The following is a 26,333-nucleotide window of genomic DNA, read 5'->3' as shown; positions in this document are numbered from 1 at the left end:
ATTCGGTTTACTGAAATGCTTTGAGTGCTGGGCCCATCACTGTTTGTTATCTATATCAATGATTTAGACGAGAATGTACAAGGCATGATTAGTAAGTTTGCAGATGACACTGAAATAAGTGATATCGTGGACAGTGAGGAAGGTTATCAGTAGTAGGATCGTGATCAGCTGGGGAAGTGGGCCGAGAAATGGCAAAATGGAGTTTAATATAGAAAAGTGTGAGGTCTTGCATTTTGGAAAGTCAAATCAAGGTAGGAGTTTCAGGGGAAATGGTAGGGCCTTAAGGAGTGTCATGGAACAGAGGGATCTTGGAGTTCAGGTGCATGGTTCTCTGAAAGTGGAGTCACAGGTAGACAGGGCAGTGAAGAAGGCTTTTGGTATACTGACCTTCATCAGTCAGGGCACTGAGTACAGAAATTGGGAAGTTATAATGCAGTTATACAGGACATTGGTGAGGCCGCACTTGAAGTATTGTGTTCAGATTTGGTCACCTTTTTATAGGAAGGAAGTTATTAAACTGGAAAGAATGCAAAAGAAATTTACAAGGATGTTGCCTGGACTCAATGGTCTGAGTTATAGGGAGAAGTTGGACAAGCTAGGAAGCTTTTCTTGAGAGTGTAGAAGACTAAGGGGGGGACCTTATAGAGGTGTATAAGATTATAAGAGGCATGGATAGAGCAAATGCACTCTTTTTCCCAGGCTTGGGGAATCGAGGACCAGTGGGCATCAGCTTAAGGTTAAAGGGGAAAGAATAAAAGGGAACCTGAGGGCAACTTTTTTTTTTCAGAGGGTAGTATGCATGTGGAATGAGCTGCCAGCGTAAGTGTTTGGGGCAGGTACATTAACAACATCTAAAAGGCATTTGGACAAATACATGGATAGGAAAGGATTAGGAGGGTATGGGCCAAGTGCAGGGAAATGGGATTAGCGTGGACGGACATTTTGGTCGGCATGGACCAATTTGGACCAAAGAGCCTGACTCCATGTGGTAGGGCTCTATGACTCTTGAGTGTCAAATGAGTGGACTAAATTTGCAGGGTTTTAGAATGAAGTCAAGCAGTAACATCTGTTTGGAGTTTTGGCTGGAGATAGAACATACAGAACAGTACAGGCCCTTCGGCCCTCAGTGTTGCACCAACCTGTGAAATCAATCTGAGGCCCATCTAACCTACACTATTCCATTATCATCCATATGTTTATCCAATGACTATTTAAATGCCCTTAAAGTTGGCGAGTCTACTACTGTTGCAGGCAGTGCGATCCATGCCCCTACTACTCTCTGAGTAAAGAAACTACCTCTGGCATTTGTCCTATATCTATCACCCCTCAATTTAAAGCTATGTCCCCTCGTACAAGCCATCATCATCTGAGAAAAAAGGATCTCACTGTCCACACTGTCTAACCCTCTGATTATCTCATATGTCTCAATGAAGTCACCTCTCAACCTTCTTCTCTCTAACGAAAACAGCCTCAAGTCCCTCAACCTTTCCTTGTAAGACCTTCCCTCCATACCAGGCAATATCCTGGTAAATCTCCTCTGAATCCTTTCCAAAGCTTCCACATCCCTCTTATAATGTGGTGACCAGAATTGTACGTAATACTTCAAGTGTGGTCGCACCAGAGTTTTGTACAGCTGAAGCATGACCTCGAAACTCAATCCCTTTACCAATAAAAGCTCACACACACCATATGCCTTCTTAACAACCCTATCAACCTGGGTGGCAACTTTCAGGGATCTATGTATGTGGGCACCGAGATCTATCTGCTCATCTACACTACCAAGAATCTTACCAAGTTAAAAATCACACAACACCAGCTTATAGTCCAACAGGTTTAATTGGAAGCACACTAGCTTTCGGAGCAACGCTCCTTCATCAGGTGATAGTGGAAGACTCGATCCTAATACAGAATTTATAGCAAAAATTTACAGTGTGATGTAACTGATGATTTTTGCTAAACATTCTGTGTTAGGATTGAGCCCTCCACTATCACCTGATGAAGGAGCGTCGCTCTGAAAGCTAGTGTGCTTCCAATTAAACCTGTTGGACTATAACCTGGTGTTGTGTGACTTTGTACACCCCAGTCCAACACTGGCATCTCCAAATCAAGAATCTTACCATTAGTCCAGTACTCTGCATTCCTGTTTCTCCTTTCTAACTGAATCACCTCACACTTTTCCACATTGAACTCAATTTGCAACCTCTCAGCCCAGCTCTGCAGCTTATCTATGTCCCTCTGTAACCTACAACATCCTTCTGCGCTATCCACAACTCTACCAACCTTAGTGTCATCCGCAAATTGACTTCCTTCCTTCAACACCCTCATCCAGGTCATTTATAAAAATGACAAACACCAGTGAGCTCAAAACTGATCCTTGCGGTACACCACTAGTAACTGAATTCCAGGATGATCATTTCCCATCAACCACCACCCTTTTGTCTTCTTTCAGCGAGCCAATTTCTGATCCAAACCGCGAAAACACCCTCAATCCCATGCCTCTGTATTTTGTGCAATAGCTTACCTTGGGGATCCTTATCAAATGCCTTGCTGAAATACATATACAACACATCAATCGCTTTACCCTCATCCACCTGTTTGGTCGCCATCTCAACTCAATAAGGTTTGTGAGGCACGACCAACCCTTCACAAAACTATGTTGACTATCCCTAATCATATTATTCCTCTCCAGATTATTATAAATCCTACCTCTTATAAACTTTTCCAACACTTCACCCACAACCGAAGTAAGGCTCACTGGTCTATAATTGCCAGGATTATCTCTACTCCCCTTCTTGGACAAAGCAACAACATTTGCTATCCTCCAATCTTCTGGCACTATTCCTGTAGGCAATGATGACATAAAGATCAAAGTCAAAGGCTCAGCAATCTCCTCCCTGGCTTCCCAGAGAATCTGAGGATAAATCCCATCCGGTCCAGGTGGCATCTATTTTCACACTTTCCAGAAATGCTAACACCTCCTCCTTGTGAACCTCAATCTTACCTCGTCTAGTAGCCTGTATCTCCGTATTCTCCTCAACAACATTGTCTTTTTCTGACGTGAATACTGATGAAAAATATTCATTTCGCGCTTCCCCTACCTCCTCTGATTCCACCCACAGCTTCCCATTACTGTCCTTGATTGGCCCTAATCCTACTCCAGGTGAAACTGAGGACTGCAGATGCTGGAGATTGGGGTCGAGAGTGTGGTGTTGGAAAGTTTTGTTTAAAATGTCGATTTTCCTGCTCCTCGGATGCTGCCTGACCTGCTGTGTTTGTCCAGCACCACACCCTCGACATTAATCCTACTCCAATCATTGTTTTATTCCTGACATCTGTAGAAAGCCTTAAGGTTTTCCTTGATCCTATCCACTAATGACTTCTCATGTCTCCTCCTGGCTCTTCTAAACTCTCTCTTTAGGTCTTTCCTGGCTAACTTGTAACTCTCAAGCGCCCTAACTGAGCTTTCACATCTCATCCTAGCATAAGTCGTCTTTTTCCTCTTGACAAGACATTCAACTTCCTTAGTAATCCACGGCTCCCGTGCTCACAATCCCTTTAACATTGTCTTGTGCACCTGCCTATAGTTGAATGAGGTGTCCTCCTTTTGTGCATCAATGGATGTGGTCCTGAGTTTGGGTTTATTTCATTCGGTTTGAAATGCTTGGCTTTATTTGTAGTTTGGTTTTATATTTTGAATGTGGGAGCCATTTCTTGTAGCTTCACCAGATCGGTGCACTATTCAAAAAAAAAGCTCCTGTTGCAATATGTTATAAATCAGCTGACTTGGCTATGATGGATCCTCTAGATGAGAGATGATCTTGGTCACAGGTTAAATAAATATTGTGAGAGTTTTCAATTCTGCCTGCTCAGAATATCTCTCAGGAGCCCAGTTTCAGGTTGTCAGACTTTTCCAATTAGCACAGTGTTGGTTGCACATTACACAACTGACAGTGTCCTCACTGTGAAAACTTTGTCTTCACAATTAAAGTTGTCAGTGTCCGGTCATTTGGCATCTTTTATTAACTTGCAGGGCAGTGTGGTGAATTTCACATCAGGGGTTGGCAAGTTGCCAATTAAGGATAATTGCTTGTTGCTATGTTGCAACTCATTCATGTTCAGCTTCCAATCTTACCCCAAACTCACTGAAACAGCTAAGAGGAAAGAATTCTTGTTATAGAAGATAAGAGCGGGTATCTAGTGACTTCAACCAGCCATTGGCTGCAGACAGTCCCCATTTTGGTCAGCGTGATCCATGATCACCAGCTGCACAAACTCCAATTTCTATTAACATTGTCATCCAAAGTTTGTCAGCCCTTTATGACCATCATTGTACATATCTAATTGCAGTATGCTCTGGAAACGCAGAGCTGTATTGCGGAGTGCAACGGCACCTAGTATTGAGAGGCTGTTGCTAGCATATGTTGTGCTCATGGATGGGACCAGGCTGCATCTCACTGCTACTTGTTTCCTCTGTGAGCACTCACTTACCTAGTGCTTACCTGTGTCCTCACAGTATCTATGACTTACCTCGACATGCCGATTAGTGCAGTCACACAACCTGACAGCTGACCTTGCTGCTCAGTGTGAGGCCCCTTTCAGTCATGACTGAGCATGGGTTGCATCCTCATTGTTTTGGTATGTCTGGGTTGAACCTAAAAATGTGTTGCTGGAAAAGCGCAGCAGGTCAGGCAGCATCCAAGGAGAAGGAGAATCGACATTTCGGGCTTAAGCCCTTCTTCAGGAATGAGGAGGGTGTGCAAAGCAGGCTAAGATAAAAGGTAGGGAGGAGGGACTTGGGGGAGGGGCGTTGGGAATGCGATAGGTGGAGGGAGGTCAAGGTGAGGGTGATAGGCCGGAGAGGGGGTAGGGGCGGAGAGGTCGGGAAGAAGGTTGCAGGTCAAGAAGGCGGTGCTGAGTCTGAGGGCTGGGACTGAGAAAAGGTGGGGGGAGGGGAAATGAGGAAGCTGGAGAAATCCGCATTCATCCCTTGTGGTTGGAGTGTTCCTAGGCGGAAGAAGAGTCGCTCTTCCTCCAGGCGTCGTGTTGCCATGGTCTGGCGATGGAGGAGGCCAAGGACCTGCATGTCATTGGCGGAGTGGGAGGTGGAGTTAAAGTGTTCAGCCACGGGGCGGTTGGGTTGGTTGGTGCGGGTGTCCCTACTTGCAGAGCGTTTCAGAGAACACCTCTGGGAGTTCTCTCTCTACCCATCAGCAACTTCCTTGTCCCCTTACACTGATCCAGCTTGTACATCAGTCTTTTTTTAAAAAAAAACTCCCATGTTTTCACATTTCAATCCTTTCAGGATCCTCTTTTTTTTTCTGAAAAAAAAATTTAACCTATTTTTCTAATCGACCTGTTCAGAGATATTATTACACACCACTGGAGCAGGTGGAACTTGAAACTGAGCCTTTGGATTGGAGGTAGGAACACTACCACTGTGCCAGAAGAGGGTCCTTCAGAGTCCTCTTTATTCTTTTAAATTGATATTGGCAGCATCTGTATCCAGTGTCTTACCTGCTGAGGGGCCCTTTTGTGGCCAAGTGTTTCTACCCCTTAACCCCTGGAGCGGGAGATTCAAGCTCCACCTGCTTCAGAGGTGTGTAATAACTTTGCTGAACAGGTTGGTTAGAAGATAGGTTAAAATGTAAAAAAAAACACTGCACTTAATGGGTTTTGCATGTAAATTAATCAATCAGAAAACGCAGATGATTTACTGGCAGTGGTTAATAGGTGAAAAAGTACCTTGGTGATTTGGGTGATGGCTTTTAAAAAGGATCGGATTGTAAGAACACTTCTGAATAAAGGAAAGAAAACAAAATGACACTGCCCTTGGGGGTAGTATGTCTATTTGAATAAATGTGAAGCTTGGTCGCACATGTAGTTTGGCTCATTGGAGAATTTAGTGTAACTTAAGGCGTGGGCAGTATTTGTTGTTTAAAACTTGCTGCCCTCCTTTGAACAATATCATCGAGTGGGGTAAAAGTACATTTACGCTATTAGGCAAGAGCTTTCAAAAGCTTTTGGGGCAGATGTTCGCAGATAAAGGGACAGCTGGAAATCGGGAAGCCCTCAGAAATGAGATAACAAGAGTCCCGAGACAGGATATTCCAGGCAGGGTGAAAGGGAAAGGCTGGTAGGTATAGGGAGTGCTGGATGACTAAAGAAATTGAGGGTTTGGTTAAGAAAAAGAAGGAAGCATATGTCAGGTATAGACAGGATAGATAGAGTGAATCCTTAGAAGAGTATAAAGGAAGTAGGGGTATACTTAAGAGGGAAATCAGGAGGGCAAAATGGGGATATGAGATAGCTTTGGCAAATAGAATTAAGGAGAATCCAAAGGGTTTTTACAAATATATTAAGTATAAAAGGGTAACTAGGGAGAGAATAGAGCCCCTCAAAGATCAGCAAGGCGGCCTTTCTGTGGAGCCACAGGAGATACTAATAGAGTATTTTGCATTAGTATTTACTGTGGAAGCAGACATGGAAAATATAAGATGTAGAGAAATAGATAGTGACATCTTGAAAAATGTCCATATTACAGAGGAGGAAGTGCTGGATATCTTGAAGTGCATAAAAGTGGATAAATCCCCAGGACCTGATCAGGTGCATCCTAGAACTCTGTGGGAAGCTAGGGAAGTGGTTGCTGGGCCTCTTGCTGAGATATTTGTATCATCGGTAGTCACAGGTGAGGTGCCGGAAGACTGGAGTTTGGCTAACGTGGTGCCACTGTTAGAAAGGTGGTGCGCACATGCCAGGGAACTATAGACCAGTGAGGCTGGCATCAGTGGTGGGCACGTTGTTGGAGGGATTCCTGAGGGACAGGATGTACGTGTACTTGGAAAGGCAAGGACTGATTGGGAAGAGTCAACGTGGCTTTGTGCATGTGAAATCATATCTCACAAATGACCACCAGTAAATGTGCTGTAAATGATTGAAATTGCTGTAAATGAATGATCACCTGTGCTGTAAATAAATGTATGACCAAAAGATTGTGCTATTGATCAACCCTGTTTTTAAAACTCAGATTTTTTTTCCATTTTAGAAATTTTGGGTGATAAGTTCTCTAACCTTTATGCTCTGTTAAGTACTTTTTTTATTGTTCGATTTAGTTATCACACTTATTTCCCTACTGTTCAGTGTGATATTTTTGTACATATGGTCCTCAGATAGTGCAATTCTAGTTTGTCTGTTTAAGGGGAAGAATATAGCCCAGAATTTAGAGTCTGACTAAATCAAAAGGTATGAATTAAAACATTTCAGTTAAATCTTCACAAATATTTAGAAGACATTAGCCTAAACTTTGTTTACTGGCATTCCTGAGGCATGCCAGAAGCTCACCTGAGAAAATTAATGCAACCTAAAAGATGAGTTAATTAAAGACAACTAGCATAAATATGTAGAGTCAGCTTGTTTATGACAAATTTGATAGCTTTCTTGTATTAGATATGCCATAATTACGACACTCTGAGATTTGTGTAAAGGAGACTTATTAGTAAAATTAAGGCATGTAGTCACTCAGATTCAAGAGTTATCAGTCAAACTTGTTTATTAAACTGTTGGGATGCATCATAGGGGCCTGAACCAAACTGATACTGGAGGTTTGGTGGAACTACTGACTTATTATTTTGTGTCAGTCTGTGCTCCTGTAGCTGAGTTAACGTTCCACTTTGGAAATTGGTGTTGTGTTCTGTATTGAGTAGCATTATAAATATATTAAAATAACAGTATCACTCTGGATATATGTTTAAGGAAAACCCAAAATTGATAGGGTGGATAATATCTAATTATTGATGATTAAAAGATGGGACTGATGCTTTCTGCTGTCCTTAGGATTGTATTTGCTGGAGTTCAGAAGAACGAGGGTTGATCGCATTGGAGCTTATAAAATTCAAACAGGACAAACAAAGTTCAATGCAGGGAGGATGTTCCTGATGATGGAAAGCCCAGAACCAGGACTCACAGTCAAAAGACACAGGGTGTACCATTTAGGACTAAGCGAAAGTGGGTACTGCAGATGCTGGAGATTAGAGTCAAGATTAGAGTGGTGCTGGAAAAGCACGGCAGGTCAGGCAGGATCCGAGGAGCAGGAAAATTGACATTTCAGGCAAAAGCCCTTCATTTGGAAGGGCTTCATCATTTAGGATTAAGACAAGCAGAAATGTCTTCACCCACTGAGGGGGAGCCTATAGAATTCACTACCAGTGAAAGACAATACATTGTAAGATTTCAAGTGGATTGAATATATCACTTAGGGCTCAAACATTATGGGGGAATGTTGGAATTGGCTGCTGATTCAATGATCAGCCATGGCCATAATGAATGGTGAAGGCGGCTCGAAGGATCAATGGTCTATTCTTCAAATTTGCTATTCGCCCCATCCCCACCACCACCCAAACATCCTGTATCGTCAGTAGTTCAGATGATGTGTTGTTCTGTTGACGAGATTTTAAATTAGTGCCGCAGGGGAATGGGAACCAAAGTGTAGGCTTAGATGGGTCCAATTCTGATTGGACACGGGAGGTAGAACATTACTTAGTGATACAATCGGTATCTCAGAAAGACAAAAGAAATGTGGATTAAAAAGCATCCGGCAAAGAAAATTGATGGGTTTGAGCTGTTTGTGCTTTAATGCAAGGAGAATTACAGAGTCATGGAAAAACAGAAATGGACCCTTTGGCCCAACTCATCCATGCCAACTAGTTTTCTAACTGAACTAGTCCCATTTGTCTGCATTTGGACTATATCCCTCTAAACTCTTCATATCCATGAACCCGTCCAAATGTATTTTAAATGTTGTAATTGTACTTGCCTCCATCACTTCCTCTGGCAGCTTGTTCCATATATGTACCACCTTCTGTTTGAAAAGGTTGCCCCTCAGGTCCCTTTTAAATCCTACCCCTCTCACCCTAAACCTACACCCTCTAGTTTTGGACTCCTGTACTCTGGGGAAAAGACCCTGGTTATTCACCTTATCTGTGTGATTTTATAAACCCTCAGCCTTTTATGTTCATGGAAAATGTTCTAGCCTATCTGGCCTCTCCTTATAACTCAAGCCCTCCAGTCTCAGTAACACCCCTGTAATTTGTTTTTGTACTCTGTCCAGTTTAATAACTTTCTATAGCAGGGTAGCCGGAATTGTATGCAGTACTCCAGATGTGGCCTTACTAATGTGTTGAACAGCCATAACATACCATTCTAGTTCCTGTACTTAGTGTTCTGACCGATGAAGGCAAGCATGTCAAACAAGGCAAATGATCTGAGGGTGCAGACTCATGGCAGCATGATGTCATTGCCATAATAGAAACCTGGTTAAAAGGGGGGCAAAATTGGCAGCTCAGTATCCCTGCATAAAGTATTTTCAGGCAGGATTGAGTGGTTGAGATAAAAAGGGGGGACTGGATTGCAGTATTGAGGGAAAAAAAAATCAATTACAACTATGAGAAGAGTTAACAGGTTAAGAAATGAGGCTTTATGGGTTGACCTTAAAAAAGGGGCAGTCGCACTACAAGGAGTATACAACAGACCCCCAATGAGAGGGGGATAGAAGAACACATACGTAGACAAATTTTTGCCTGTGAGTGAGAGGACAATAATTTGGGAGACTATCACTAGCCCAATATCTATTTGGTTTCAAGCAATATAAAGGGGTATTAAGGGTGAAAAATTCATGTTCTATGTCTAGGAAAATTTTTATTAAACAATGTGAGAAGTCCAATGAGAGGAGACACAATTCTGAATTTATTTTTGGGAAATGTAGATGGGCAAGTGGGTGAAGTCATTGTCGGCGACCATTTTGGGTATAATGACCACAATTCGGTGAGATTTCATATTATTCTTGAAATGGACAAAGCTAATTTGGGAGTTAAACTGGGAAACTTGATTCCTGATGAGGGGCTTATGCCTGAAACGTCGATTCTCCTGCTCCTGAGATGCTGCCTGACCTGCTGTGCTTTTCCAGCACCACTCTGATGTAGACTCTGATTTCCAGCATCTGCAGTCCTCACTTTCTCCTTAAACTGGGAAAAGGCAAATTTTACAAAAGTGATTTGGCTGAGGTTGAGTGGGCGGGATTCCCAGAGGATAAATCATTGATAAACCAGTGGAAGGCACTAAAAAGTGAGATCCTTAGGACACAAAGCAGACGTGTCCCCTCCAAGTATAATAATGGCACTGCCTCATCTAGACTCCCATGGTTGTCTACAAAAACACAGGGAAAGATTAAACAGAAAAAAAAAGCTCCCAAAAGCAAACTTGAAACCACAGATAGTGAGAGGAGTATAGAGAGTACGGGGTCAAATTTAAAACAAAAAGGAAATCAAAGAGAAGGCATGAAAAATTATCAGCAAAAAGGAAAACCCAATGATGTTTTGCCTGTATAAAGAGAGCATAAGTTAAGGGAAAAGTGGGAACTACCAGATATGAAGAAGAGAATTTGTGTGCAGACACAGTGGGTATGGAGAAAATAATTAAATTAAGTTTTTGTGTCAGCATTGTTATGGACCAGACCAAACCCCCTCAAAATATATTAGGAACATAGCCTAGATCCAAACATTTCTTGTTTTAAAGGTGAATGTAAGGTGTTGCTTTTCAGGTGCAATTTGATTGGTCAAACTGCTGGATTTAAAGCAAAACACACTTTATTCATCCACTATAGTTAAAATTCAACAGAAGAAAGAAAGAAAGAATTGGAAAAACTTTAGGCTGTTGGAAAACTTAACAAAATAGATGCAGTAGCTGTTACTAATTAACTGTACTAATATAGTAAGAAGCCTTACACACATTCTTGGCAGAAAACAAATTGTCTCACATGCAGCTCCAGTAGCAGGAAGAAACTCGCAAGCATTTGGCTGTAATCGAGAGAGGAGGAAAATAGCTTCTGCTTCTTCAAGATCTCAACAGTAATTGCTCAAAGCTAAAACTAAAAATCCTGGTTCTATGGGAGCATGACCACACCCAAAAATAGCTACGTCTATTTTTCCAACATAAAAAAAACCCAAGGCCTCACAAACTTTAGTGGCTGTGTTAGACCACTTGATACCTTTACTTTAAAACCTCTCTTTAAAAAAAAAGGACCAAATAAAGCTCTTAAAAGTCACAGCATTTACAAAGGAAAGAGATGATGTGGGTATAGTAATCGCAGAGGAACAGTATGAAATATTGGACAAAATAATCATGATGATAATCTAGTGTTAGAAAAGTTAGAATCCTTGAAAGTCAATAAGTCACCAGGGTCAGATGGATTGTTACGTAGTGTGTTGAAGAGAAATCAGGGAGTAAATGAGGGCAGCATGGTGGCTCACTGTCAAGATTAGAGTGGTGCTGGAAAAGCACAGCAGGTCAGGCAGCATCTGAGGAGCAGGAAAATCAATGTTTCGGGCAAAAGCCCTTCATCAGGAATGCCCAAAACGTCGATTTTCCTGCTCCTCAGATCCTGCCTGACCTGCTGTGCTTTTTCAGCACCCCACTCTAATCTCCAGCATCTGCAGTCATCACCTTCGCCGTGGTGGCTCCATGGTTAGCCCTGTTGCCTGAATGCCCCAGGGACCCAGCTTCATTTACACCGTCTGGTAAATGTGTGGCATTTGCCCATTCTCCCCCTGTCTGTGTTGGTATCCTCTGGGTGGTTCACTCTAAGGTTAGGTGAATTGGTCATGTTAAGTTGCCCACAGTATTCAGAGAAGCGTAGGTAGGTGGATTAGCTATGGGAATGTAGGGTTACAAGTATAAAATATGAGTGTGGGTCTGGGTGGTATGCTTTGGGAGGGTTAGTGAGACTCAGTGGGCCAAATGGCCTGCTTCCACACTGTAGGGATTCTACATAATGGCAGATGCTCTGAGGATTGTTTTCCAATCGTCACTAGACAAAGATGAGGTACTGGAGGACTGGGGAAATGCCAGTGTTATTCTGTGGTTTAAAAAGGGTACAAAGGAAATGCCAAACAATTATAGCCCAGTTACCTGGGCACATTATTGGAATTAATCCTGAGAGATCAGATAAACTGTCACCGAGAAAGGTATGGACTACTCCGGAATAGTCAGCATGGCCTTTTTAAGGGAAGTTCATGCTTCACAAATTAGATTGAAGTTTTTGAGAGAGTGATAAGGAGGATTGATGAGGGCAGTACGGTGGATATTGTCTCCATGGATGTTAGTAAGCCGCAGGACAAGGTCTACATGGCAAACTGGTCAATAAAGTAAAAGCCAACGAGAAAGAGAGTAAAATGTTGAATTGGATCAAAAGTTGACTCAGTAACACAAAACCCAGGTTAGTGGGTAATGGCTGCCCTTGTGAATACAAAGCTGTTTGAAGGGATGTTCCTCAGGGCTCAGTGTTGGGACCACTGCTGTTTCTTTTATACATTAATAATTTGGTCTTAATCATGGGGACACAATCGGCAAATTTGCAGACGACACAAAAATTGGCCATTTTGTGGGAAGTGGCAGAAGTGGCAACTCTGAAAAGTAAGAGATAATGTATTTAGGGAGGTCAGCTGTACAGTGGAAAACACAATAAGCAGGAATATACTGAGAGGAGTAGATGATGTGAGAGACCTTGATGCACAAGTGCATGGGTCCCTAATGGTGACAGTATAGGTAGAAAAGGTTGTAAAGAATACGTAAGGAATACTGTCCTTCATGGCAGAGATATAGAATACAAAAGGAGAAAATGAGGATTGCAGATGCTGGAGATCAGAGTCGAGATTGTGGTGCTGGAAAAGCACAGCAGGTCAGGCAGCATCCAAGAAGCAGGAGAGTCGACATTTTGGGCATAAGCCCTTCAACAAGACTGCAGGGGTTGGGTGTGGTGGGGGTGGTGGAGGGTGGTTGGGTAAGCTGTGAGACAAATAGGAGGGGAGGGTGGAGCTGGAGGGAAGGTAGCTTGGAAGGTGATGGGGTGATGGTAGTAGGTCAGTGCAGAGGGTGGAACAGAGAGGTGGGAAGGAAGATGGACAGGTGGGACAGTTCAAGTGGGTGGTCCTGAGTTGGAGGGTTGGATCTGGGATGAGGTGGGGGGGATGGGAGATGAGGAAACTGGTGATATCGACATTGATGCTGTGTGGTTGGAGGGTCCCAAGGTGGAAGATGAGGCGTTTTTCTTCCAGGTGTCAGTAGCTAGGATTTGGTGGTGGAGGCGGCCCAGGCCCAGTTCTGAGGGTTAGAGAAAGTTCCCTAAAAGAGTAAACTGCACTTGTGTAATTTTTAGTTCATAAAAATAATTAATTAGAGCCAACGACTGCATTTGAACTGGATGATAAACTGTTGTCCTCTATATTCTTGGTTCCATGTGTGATGAATGTGAACCAAATCCTCCTCCTTCCTTCCACACCATCTCTACTTGCGATAATTTGACATTCACAAGACAAAATACATGTCCAAATGTTTTTTGAGGCGTCAACTTCACTTTTATTTTGGCACAATTTGTCCTCCAAAGTGCCTAACATAACATGAAGAATTTGCTATAGGAGTGAGGAGTGACTGGAAGAAGGTTGATGTTGCTGACGCGTTTTTCTGTTATGTTTTGGAGGAGCTGGTGTTGGACTGGGATGTACAAAGTTAGAAATCCCACAACACCAGGTTATAGTCCAACAGGTTTATTTGGAAGCACTAGCTTTCAGAGCACTGCTCCTTCATCAGGTCGCTGTGGAGCAGGACCATAAGACACAGAATTTATAGCAATTGATTACAGTGTCATGCAACTGAAATTCAGTATATTTTATCCTGTTATTGAAGATGCTAGTTAAATACTTTATCACTATTCCTTGGAAAAAATATGAACCATTCATAATATATTATTCCTTATCAGTACGAGCACGGTTTAACTTTATATTGTGTTATCCTATCTTATATGGAATTTAGTTTGTTTGTACATTTCTGTAACACAAAATGGTTTAGGCTTTAAGAACCACTAAACAGTGAGTGAACTTTTGTTCTGGAAAAAAAACCAGAGACATACAGAATAGTTATTCTTCATTAAAAGCTACACAGACTTTTATCCATCAAATGTTAATGGAAAATTTGTCTTTCTTGGGTACTATCATTTATTTGAATTATTTGAAAGTAGGCCCATGAGTAATCACCTCTTGAAATGTAACCTGACTAATGCACTTACGTTTTGCTTTGGTAGTATAAATAATTTATAATTCCCTTGTTACTACTAAGAAAGAATACTTGAGTTAACTCTGAAGCCCATTTTTAAGTGTACATCTGTTAGCACAGGAGTCAAAGAGCTTTCCAGAATTAGGCTACTGCCTAAAAAAGAGGAGCAAAACAGTTGGATATCTATCTTTATATTTCTATTCTTTCTGTGCCAAAACAGTAGGAGATTGGATTAATTCTGAACTTTCTTTAAATGTTGCTCTTTAATTGTTACAATCGACTTATATGAAATAGTCAAAATTGATTATATTTCTTCTGTTTTCCACTTCTTCACCATTGAATGGGAAACCCACTTTCTGGCATTTCGGTTGTTCTGCATAATGCTACGTTTTATTAATACGCTTTAAAATTGACTTTTAGCACTGGATTTTATTTTTTACTCCAAAATTTTCAACACTATCTGTCTCCTGTGGTAGTCTAATCTATATATTCACCAACCTCTACCTAATAGAATTAAACCTAAACGCTCGAGAACTTCCTTGTTGATCTAAGTTTGACTGTAGCCCTGCTTCTAATGTTTCTTGGGTACTTGAATATCTTATTGCGTTCAATTTTTTTTATTCCTTAAGGCTTTTGTATTTCTTGTCCTGAGACCTCTATTTGTTCTGATTTCCAGTTTCTGAAACATTCATATTTAAGAGTGAATGCTTTTTTATGTTTTCATCCTTCAAGATGTCAGTCTCGAAATGGTTCCAAAGCTTTGCATTTTTTGTTATGTTTATGATTCTCGATGGTAATACTGGACAATTCCGATAGTAGTTTGAAACCAATACTGATAAATCAAAAGTTTAATTTTTGCAATTGGTTACCATGGTTTGTTAGGTACTGAACATATTCACATGAGGCTGCCAGTGTTCTTTAACAAAAGCACACAAGTTTATTGCACACAAAAAACCAAAGCTACATATAAAAGTCAGTTTAGAAAGACTTGTATAAAAAAACAAAGTTTTGACTTATGTTAGTAAATAGAAGTAAACAAAAAATTTCATACACTTCAGACATTATGAAAAAAATGCATGTTTGTGTTTATCATCAAAGTGAATAGATGAGTTGGTGAAATGTCATATTAACATTAGAAATGAGAGACTTAGAAGAGAAAATATGATGGGAGAGGAGTAGGAGAATAACCATTCTAAGTCATGTCACCAAAATTATTCAGTCTGTAAACACATCCAGAGGCAAATATTGTTTGCAAAGACATAATCTAATGAGATAACAGTACTTGCAGAATCAGAAATAAACATACAACATGCAGCAGGTAGAAGACAGGGTGGTGGAGGAGGGTTGTGTTTCAGACCGGAGGCCTGTGACCAGTGGTGTACCACAAGAATCGGTGCTGGGTCCATTGCTTTTCGTCATTTACATAAATGATTTGGATTTGAACCAAGGAGGTGTAGTTAGTATGTTTGCAGATGACATCAAAATTGGATGTGTAATGGACAGCGAAAAAGGTTAGCTCAGAGTACAACAGGATCTTGATCAGATGGGCCAAGGTGTGGCAAATGGAGTTTAGTTTAGATACATGAGAGGTGCTGCATTTTGGAAAGGCAACTCAGAGCAGGACCTTGACACTTAATGATAATGTCCTGGTGAGTGTTGCTAAACAAAGAGACCTTGGAGTGCAGGTTCATAGCTCCTTGAAAGTGGAGTCACAGGTAGATAGGATAGTGGAGCATGCATTTAGTATGCTTTCCTTTATTCGTCAGAGCATTAAATATAGCGTTTTGGAGGACCTATTGCAACTGTATAGGACATTGGTTAGGCCACTTTTGAAATTATGCAATTCTGGTCTCCTTCCTATCGGAAAGATGTTGTGAAACTTGAAAGGGTTCAGAAAAGATTTACAAGGATGTTGCCAGGGTTGGAGGATTTGAGCTACAGGGAGAGGCTGAACAGGCTGGGGCTGTTTTCTCTGGAGCATCGGAGGCTGAGGGGTGACCTTATAGAGGTTTATAAAATCATGAGAGGCATAGATAGGATAAATAGACAAAGCCTTTTCCCTGGGGTGAGAGAGTCCAAAACTGGAGGGCACTTAAGGTGAGAGGGGAAAGATTTAAAAGGGACATAAGGGGGCAACCTTTTCATGCAGAGGGTGGTGTGTATATGGCATAAGCTGCCAGATGAAGTGGTGGAGGCTGGTATAATTACAACATTTAAAAGACATCTGGATGGGTATATGAATAGGAAGGGTTTAGGTGGATTTGTGGAGAAAGTGAGAACTGCAGATGCTGGAGATCAGAGTCAAAAAGTGTGGTGCTGGAAAAGCATAGCTGGTCAAGAAGCATCCAAGCAGCAGGAGAATCAATGTTTCGGGCATAAGGTCTTCATCAGGCCTTTTCTGATGTCGAAAGTGTGCCCGAAACATTGATTCTCCTGCTCCTCGGTTACTGCTTGTCCAATACACCCTTTTGACTTAGAGGGATATGTGCCAAGTGCTGGCAAATGAGACTAGATTAGGTTACGATAGCTGGTCAGGATGGACGTGTTGGACCGAAGGGTCTGTTTCTGTGCTACACATCTCTGACTCTACAAGTTAGAATCAAGATGCTTAGAATTTGGATTGAGTATGAACACTCTGATTGTTAGAAGAAATGTCTCAGCAAAATAAGGCTGTGGAAAGGTGAATTCTTAGACAAATGCTAAAAATTCCAGATGTAGAATTCAAATTAAGAGGTATTTCAATAAATGTTTAGCAATACAGACAGTAAACATTTCTTAAAGGAGCTGAGACATTGAAGTGATATTTAATTTTTCCCTGCTAAAATGACTATATATTTAATAAATTAAGTCTTTTGTTTGAAATACAAAACCGGTATCTGGAGGTAATTATTCTCAAAGTGTGGGATTAGTTTCCAAAATTCTGGCTAGGATCCATTGGGATAACAATTGGGAGGGTATGAGGGAGGGGGGGATTGATTGAGGTGCGGCGGGGACTGTTTTTTAGTTAATTTTACAATGTTGCAAATGCAAAGGTATAAAGGTTGTTTTGGTTCCGCTGCTTGTCTCTGGGTGTCCTAACAGTAGCAGTATCAAAGAATTTCTTTACACAGCTTAATAAACTCCATTCCAACTCAGATGTTGAAATGGAGCAGTCAGATGAGCTCCTGTTCCTCAATATACTGGCTGAGAAGTCGGAAAATGAGTTTGAAATAATTCGACAGTGTCTGGTATCCCGCCCAAGTCACTTTATTTGCACATGAACGGTCCTTGACTGTAGTAATGCCTCACACAGAATCAGGCATCAGAGTGTCAGTCTTCCTAATGCTCAATCTTTTTAGGTCAGCCAGGGCTCCCTGATTGGACCAGAATAATAAGGAACTCATATCTGTGAAGTCCAGCTGGCTAACCTCATTCCAATCACTTTGAATTTTTAACTACTATCTGCTGAAAGCCTAAGCTCACTGGTTAGTGTAGACTCTAGGATTCATACAGTTCCATGTACAACAAGATTAATCTTATTGGCAACCTCGTGAGTCGGGCCCTAGCATAGAGACAGAAACATCAAAACAATCCTGCGTGATAACATATCCTGATCTGCAGCTCAGGTTGAGGTTCAGGATGTAGGTTTGTTTGCTAAGCTATATGTTTGGGTTTCCCTGGGTTTCCATATAAATAGAAAGCGGGTTACATCATCAGTGCTTCATCCGGAGGCTAACTAATAATGTTACCTAGTATGGTGACGAAACATCTGAAAATGAACCTTCCAGCTCAGCAAGCAAACCTACATCCATATCCTGATCATCTGTATGCCATGGTGCCCAGTCTACCTCAGATTATCCTGGAAGGTGTCTCATAAATTTGAGCAGTAAATTAAACTAGATGTCCCATGCCGTTACTAAGCAAAGAATCCCTGGTGGATTTCTGCAACACAGGTACGATTCCAGCCTCGGGTGACTGTCTGTGTGGAGTTTGCACATTCTCCCCCTGTCTGCGTGGGTTTCCTCCGGGTGCTCCGGTTTCCTCCCACAGTCCAAATGATGTGCAGGTAAGGTGAATTGGTCATGCTAAATTGTCCATAGTCAGGGGGGAATATGGGGAATGGGTCTAGGTGGGTTACTCTTCAGAGGGTCAGTGTGGACTTATTGGGCTGAAGGGCCTGTTTCCATACTGTAGGGAATCTAATCTAATCTAATCTAATAATGGGGCTGCCAGTCAAAACATTTGCTGTATATTCCACATAAAGTGAGTATTTTCATGAGTTCCAGTGTCAGTGTGGTGCCAGATCAAATAAGCCTTACATCCCAGTAATTGGTTGACCTTATCAAATAGCACATCTCATTGACCATTCACGTGCTGCTCATACGCAACCAGCCTGTGTTTGCAATCCTCCAGTCTACTCAGTATTGCATGTTATTCTGCGATTGGGAAACACATACCTGTGCCGAAAAATCCACACTGTGACTGAAACCAATTTAAGATCATCACCTCGGCTTGCAGTGTGATGTATTTATGTGCCAGAATTTCTATACATAAATACTTGGGACCCCTGTTTTACATACACAAAAGGAATTTGGACTTGCATTATACCTTTTACTCCAAAGAAAAATTAAGGGAAACAGCTGCAGCCTTATGACAAAGCCCTGACCAATCAGAATCCTCCTGTTTGCTCTAAGAATTAAGATTGACAGTTGACTGTTCTTGTGCATCTCCATTCCAGTATGGTCGACCCAACCAGCATCCTCTTCTCATTCTGTATAAGATGCGGCCTTTGTATTTAGCAAACTTTAAGAGGTATTTGAATTTGCCAGAGCAGAAATTTAATCTGCAAGAGCAGAAATTTAAAGAGCAAAGTAGAAGGCAGCAGAAAAATGAGGTGTTTGATGAATGACAATCAAAGTGGTTGCAAAAGGCCTGTAATGCATGTGTGAGTGTGTCTGTGAGATGGACAAGTGCAATATATTATGAGAGGAGTAAAAGTCTCCTTGTAGGAGTAGCAACAGCAACATGAATTTTCAATACTGGATTAATATCTCTGCATTTCCAGTTTTTCAAAGTAAACCATCCCAGACTGTTTATCCTCTCTTAGCTCACATGCCTTAAATCATAATCTCTGTTTTCTGGACTGCCTCAAATACCTCAGTATCCTTACTGCAGAACGGAAGCCACAATTTCATCAAGTACAAGTAGAGTCAGGGAAACAGACCCTTCTGTCCAACTCGTCCTTGCCGACCAGATAGCCTAAATAAATCTAGTCCCATTTGCCAGCATTTGGCCCATATCCCTCTAAACCCTTCATATATCTACCCATCCAGATGCCTTTAAATACTGTAATTGTACCAGCCTCTACCACTTTGTCTGACACTCATTCCAGACACTCACCACCCTCTGCGCAAACAAGTTGCTCCTTAGATCCCTTTTAAATCTTTCCCCTTTTACCTTAAACCTATGCCCTCTAGTTTTGGACTCCCTCACCCTGGAGAAAAGACCTTGTCTATTTATCGTGTCAATGCCCCTCATGATTTTATAAACCTCTATAAGGTCACCCCTCAGCCTCTGATGCTCCTTATATCCTTGTAAAACTTTTCTGAACCCTTCCAAGTTTCACAACATCCTTCCGATGGGAAGGAGACCAGAACTGCATGCAGAATTCCAAAAATGGCCTAACCAATGTCTTGTACAGCTGCAACAGGACTTCCTAACTCCGATTCTCAGTGCTCTGACCAATAAACACAGTTATACTGAACGCTTCCTTCATTATTCTGTCTACCTGTGACTCCACTTTCAAGGAACTATGAGCCTGTACTCCAAGATCTCTTTGCTCAGCAACATTCCCCAAGACCTTACAATGAAGTGTATAAGTCATGCCCTGATTTGTCTTTCCTAAGTGCAGCGCCTCACATTTATCTAAATTAAACTCTCTCTGCTACTCCTCAGCCCATTGACCCATCTGATCAAGATCCCATTGTACTCTGAGGTAACCTTCCCTGTCTACTGTACCTCCAATTTTGGTGTAATCTGCAAACTTGCTAACTATACCTCCTGTGTTCACATCCAAATCATTTTTAAAAATGATAAAAAGCAATGGACCCAGCACCGATCCTTGTGGCACTCCACTGGTCACAGGTCTCCTGTCGGAAAAGCAACTCTCCACCACCATCCTCTGTCTTCTACCTTTGAGCTAGTTCTGCACTCAAATATCTACTTTTCCCTCTACTCCATGTGATGTAACCTTGCTAACCGGTCTCCCGTGAGGAACCTTGTTGAACACCTTACTGAAATCTGTGTTGTGTAGATCATGTCCATTGCTCTTCCCTCATCAATCCTCTTTGTTACTTCTTCACAAAACTCAATCAAGTTTGTGAGACAGGACTTTCCATGCACAAAGCCATGTGGACTATTCCTAATCAGTCCTTGCCTTTCCAAATACATGTAAATCCTGTCCCTCCAACAACTTGTCCATTACTTATGTCAGAGTCACCAATGTATAGTTGTCTGGTTTTTCCTTACCACATTAAATAGCACCATGTTAGCCAACCTCCAGTCTCTTGGCAAGGAGCCCAGCAACCTCTTTCCTAGCTTCTCACAGAATTCTAGGGTACACCTGATCAGGTCCTGGGGATTTATCCACCTTTATGCATTTTAAGACATCCAGCACCTCCTGCTTTGTAATATGGACATTTTTCAAGATATTGCTATTTATTTCCCCACATCCTCTATCTTCCATATCCTTCTCCACAATAAACACTGATGCAAAATACTTGTTTAGTGTCTCCCCCGTCTTCAGGGATTCCACACATAGGTGGCTTTGCTGATCTTTGAGAGACCCTATTCTCTCCCTAGTTACCCTTTCATCCTTAATGCATTTATGGAATCCCTTTGGATTCTTCTTAACCCTATTTACCAAAGCTATCATATGCCTCCTCTCTGCCATCCTGATTTCCCTTCTAAGTTTCATCTTACTCTTTTTTTCATACTGTTCTGGGAAATCACTCAATTCCTGCTGTCTATACCTGACATATGCTTCCTTCTTTTTCTGAACCAAACCCTCAATTTCTCTAGTTTTCCAACTTTCCCTACACCTACCAGTCTTGCCCTTCACCCTAATATGGACATACTGTCTCTGGACTCTCATCTCATTTTTGAAGGCCTCCCATTTTCCAGCTATCCTTTTATTTGAGATCATCCACCGTCAATCAACTTTTGAAAGTTCTTGTCTAATACCATCAAAATTGACCTTCCTGCTATTTAGAACTTTAAGTCTCAGATCTGGTCTATCCTTTTCATCAGTATTTTAAAACTAGTAGAATTATGACCCCAAAGTGCTCTCCCGCTGACACCTCGGTCACCTGCCCTGCCTTATTTCCCAAGAGTAGGTCAAGTTTTGCACCTTTTCTCGTAGGTACATCCACATACTGAATCAGGACATTTTCTTGTGCACACTTAAATTCCTCTCCATCCAAGCCTTAAAACTATGGCAGTCCCAGTGTACATTTGGAAAGTTAAAATCCTGTACGATATTCATCCTATTATTCTTGCAGATAACTGAAATCTCCTTACAGATCTGTTTCTCAATTTCCCTCTGATTATTGGGGGCCTAGAATACAATCCCAATAAGTTGATCATCTCTTTCTTATTTCTCAGTTCCACCCAAATAACTTCCCTGATGTATTCCCAGGAGTATCCTTCCTAAACAGAGTTGTAATGTTACCCCTAATCAAAAATACCGCTTCACCTCCTCTCTTGCCTCCCTTTCGATCCTCCTTTTAGCATCTCTGTGTTGGAGCCTTGAGCTGCTAGTCCTCTCCATCCCTGAGCCATGTAGCATAGTTTTAATTGCTATGATATCCCAGTCCCATGTTCCTAACCATGCCCTGAGTTCATCTGCCTTCCCTGTTAGGCCTCTTGCATTGAAATAAATGCAGATTAATTAAACAGCCTTACCTCATTCTGTACTTTGTTCATACTTGCCCTGTCTGTTTTATTTACTCTTTTTTTTCTTCCAACTGTCCCAGTCACAGACTGAGGATGCCCCACCCACTTCACGCACACACTAGTTTGAATCCTCACAAGCAGCTCTAGCAAATCTTCCCACCAGTATATTAGTCCCCTTCCTAATCTAGTGCAATCCATCCTTCTTATACAGGCCACTTCTACTCCAGGAGAGATTCCAATGATCCAAAAGTTGAATCTTCCCCTGCACCAGCTCCTCAGCCACACATTCATCTGTTTGATCCTCCTCTTCCTACTCTCACTAGATCGGGGCAATGGGAATAATCCAGATATTACTATGCTCAAGGACCTCATTTTTAAGTTCCTGTTTAACTTCCTGTATTCTCTCCTCAGAATCTTGTCCTTTTCACTTCCTATGTCATTAGTTCCAATGTGCATGATGACCTCCTGCTGGTCCCACTTCCCTTTGAGAGTATTCTGCACCTTCTCCAAGATATTTTTGATCCTGGCTCCAGGCAGGCAACACATCATTCTAATGTCTTGTTGTCGGCAGCAGAATTGTCTACCTGTGCCTCTAAGTGGAGAGTCCCCTAACACAGTCAATCGCTTGGAACCTGACGTACCTCTCATTGCATTAGGGCCAGTTTCAGAAACCTAGCTGTCAGTGCTACATTCCCCTGGGAGTCCATCATCCCCTATATTTTCCAAAACAGCATACTTGTTTGAGATGGGGATAGCTCCAGGAGAGTTCTGCCTCCCTCTCCTACATTTCTTTGAGGTCACTGATCTACATGACTGGATCTACGGTTTATCTCCCTCCATGCAACTGCCGTCCATCGCATCCCTTAAAGTCTTCATTGTCACTAACTGCTGCTCCAAGGGATCCATATGATCCATTCGGATTTGCAACCAAACACACTTACTGCAGAATCATCAGTAACGTGGAAACTCTCCCTGATCTCCCACAACTCACCAGAAGAGCACATCACTCCACTAAAGGCCATCTTTGCACTTTAACAATCTACAGACCTAGAAAATAGCACAGTCTTACTGCTCTAAGAACGCTCCTCCAGGCCAGCTTAGCACCCTTGAGAAGCAATGTTGGTGATGGGGTAAATTTATGTATAGCTTTGATAGTTTAAAAAACTTGTTATCATTGCTGAAAACTTTTTATTTTGTGTATGTTTCTTTATTTCTGTAGAAATACCAGATATTATCAATACAAAGCACCTGAAGGTCTTCAGGTAAGTGTTTGCTTTATTGCCTCAGTCTCCAACCTGCAAACTAGCTTTTAAGCACCGAACGAGAGAATAATTAGACTATATTATCTTCTGTTATGTAGTTTTGAACAATTTGTTTGTGGATTAAAATTAACTGAGCTGACATTCAGTTATTTGACTTGATGCATCTTTTCAGATCTCAGTAAGTCAGACAGATGACATTGGTTTGGTCTGCTGAATTTGCCATCTTCTAAATAGATTAAAACGCCTGAGTTTGGAATGACGACCCATATAGAATAAGTGAGGGGTGCAGCCATCCAATCAAAAAATACAGTTAATGCTTACTTATTTCATACACTGGTCATTTGGTTTTAAATTCTAGCCATAAGTAAAATGATCTTTTTCTGTATGTGAACAATTAGATGTCTGAATTAATTGTTAAATTGGCATTGCATGGTAATGAAAAGAATATCTTGCTAAAACAGAACCTTATGCTTCTTGGAAACATTCCATCGGTCCTGGAGTATCAAACTAAATCATATGCTTAGTCCTGCGTTCAACTTGACCATATGACTTTGGTTTTCCAGCAAGCAGGACAGCAATTGATCCAAATGTGTGCTTAATGAACAGAGTATTTTGAATTCAATGTCTTCAACTTGCTTTAATTTTTCTGACTCATTTTTCTTTTCACACTCAAGAGAATGGGATGGCGATTTAAAAAAGCTTCCAAATATGAAGATGAAGAAACTGTCAATAAAAGATTCAGTTGCTTATCAGAAAAGAAGCAAAGATGAAAAAGGAGTGGACCCGCAGAATGAGGTGGATCAAGAGCATGTGTCAGACCATTAAGGAAACAGAAATAAAGGAAAAGCTAGTCGAAGTCTCGTTGGGGAAAGCCACTTCAACAGATGTTGAGCAATGTTGTCCATGAGTTAGCTGCTTCAGATTCCCACTTTGAATGTATAACTCTCAAGGAAATGTACAGCGAGCTTGCTTGTTGCTAACTAAGTAGTCTCCATCAGCATATCAGACTTAGACTTTAATTCATTTTGAATTAGCAATTATCAAGTACATTTTATATATTTATGAAAGGAAGTTGGCCTAGAAAGCAGAATCTATTAAAAGATGGAAGTTTAAGATGCTGCTTATTTCTATTGATACTTCACTCCTGTATTGCTATTGCTGAGAAAGTTTCTTTCATTTTACCAACATCGTGAAGAAATTTATTTTTGTAGGGTTACGATTTTTAAACTTGGCAATAAAGCTGTTTCTTCTCATCTCTACCACGCGGGAAATGCTTTTTATTTTATGCAAGATTTACTGGTAATTTGATGAAACGGCAATGGGAAGTAAAGAAAACTAGATGTTTAAAAAAATGTCTATCATTACCTTAGATTTTTTGATTGGCATTACTGTGACCAATTATTAGCATCAATATTCAAATGTTGATGTTGCGGCAGGGAGATTGGTTGGGTTGTGGGGAGAAAGACTAGACTGCATGGTGGCTCAGTGGTTAGCACTGCTGCCTCACAGCACCAGGGTCCCAGGTTCGATTCCAGCCTCAGACAACTGTCTGTGTGGAGTTTGGACATTCTGCCTCTGTCTGCGTGGGTTTCCTCTGTGTGCTCCGGTTTCCTCCCACAATCCAAAGATGTGCAGGTTAGGTGATTTGGCCATGCTAAATTGTCCATAGTTGTTAGGAGCATTAGTCAGAGGGGGGTGGATTACTCTTCGGAGGGTTGGTGTGGACTTGTTGGGCTGAAGGGCCACGCTGTAGGGAATCTAATCTAATCTAAATCCAGTGCCTGTTTAAAGCAAATCCTGTTTTAAATGAACACCATCACATCAAAGCTTTTTTTGCAGATAGGGGAGCAGTGAGGATTTTTATATCAATATGAAAATGAACTTATATCAATTAAAAATGAAATTAGAATTCCCTGTGGTAATATTTATGAACTACCTAAACAATATTCTGTATTTGAATTGTTGGTTTTGACTTTACAAAAATATTTTAGCTGATTTTTGGATCTCTTGAATTAGCTGAGAGTATTAAAGTTGAATTCTCTTTTTTGGTTTTGTTTGATAATGTTCCTATGAAGAGCCTTGAGATATTTTACATGATTTTACTGTGCTGTACAAGAGCAAATTGTCAAAGGAAAATAAACTTATAAAGTTGCTTCTTTGGAAGAATGTGAAGAGATTGATGTTAATAAGATTCTTGTAGTAATGGATATATTTAAAATGTATTGTTTCTTCAAGAATTCCTTCTGATTTTTCAAGTTTTCTAAAGCATAAAAATTCAATAAATGGTCAGCTTATAACTGAAAAGAATCAAAAGAGGACTGTAGAAAAAGAATGGAGAGATTGGGGGCATGTATCCAAGATGGTAAAGAGTAAGTATAGCAGGAATAACTTGTGTGAATATTGGTTCTGTGTTCCAGTTGGCTCAGTAATGTTTCTGGAATTATTCCATGTGTATTTTATGACAGAATGATGAGCTATTTCATTGTGTTCACATTACGAAGATGTGTCCCTTTGACAGAATCAATAGTCTACTTTCTAATCAGTGAGGAAACCAGGGGTTATGGGGAAGAGTGGAGTTGAGGATTTATCAGATCGGCCATGATTTCATAATGGCAAAGCAGACTCTGTGGGCTGAATGGCCTGCTTCTGCTCCTATGTCACATGGCCTTAATCTTTTTTTGAGTGAGCTAACACACAGATGGCAAAGATCCAGATTAGTGGTCTGTAACTGGGAGAATTTAAATTCAATGAATCAAGCTGGATGTGTGAAATCATACACTTTGGTAGGAAGAAACAGAAGGCAGACTGTCACTTATTTGGAAAGACCCTCCTAAGAAGTGCAACACAGAGGGATCTGGGTGTTCTTGTGTATGGAATGCACAAACTTAGGATGCAGGTGCAGCAAATAATAAGACGACAAAAGGAATTTTGGTTTTTATTGCTAGCAAGTTGGAGTTCCTCAAAAACGTTTTGTTGCAACTGTGCAGGGTGTTGGTGAGTCTGCACCCGGAATATTGTTACAGTTTTGGTTTTTGTGTTTCA

At 41.2% G+C, this 26,333-nt stretch overlaps 1 protein-coding gene across 1 annotated transcript in view; it reads left to right on the top strand.

The window, feature by feature from the left end:
• tma16 (translation machinery associated 16 homolog) overlaps window positions 1–25,457 on the top strand; it is a 48,324-nt gene extending 22,867 nt beyond the window's left edge. Inside the window, exons 6-7 of the mRNA XM_072571999.1 lie at window positions 23,249–23,291; window positions 23,966–25,457. Of these exons, the coding sequence (XP_072428100.1) occupies window positions 23,249–23,291; window positions 23,966–24,116 (194 nt within the window). The 3' untranslated portion in view covers window positions 24,117–25,457. The remainder of the gene's footprint in view (window positions 1–23,248; window positions 23,292–23,965) is intronic.
• Window positions 25,458–26,333: the final 876 nt, after the last annotated feature.

Source organism: Chiloscyllium punctatum, chromosome 1 (genome assembly GCF_047496795.1).
Source record: "Chiloscyllium punctatum isolate Juve2018m chromosome 1, sChiPun1.3, whole genome shotgun sequence".
NCBI lineage: Eukaryota > Metazoa > Chordata > Chondrichthyes > Orectolobiformes > Hemiscylliidae > Chiloscyllium > Chiloscyllium punctatum.
This window is presented reverse-complemented; position numbering and strand designations above follow the sequence as displayed.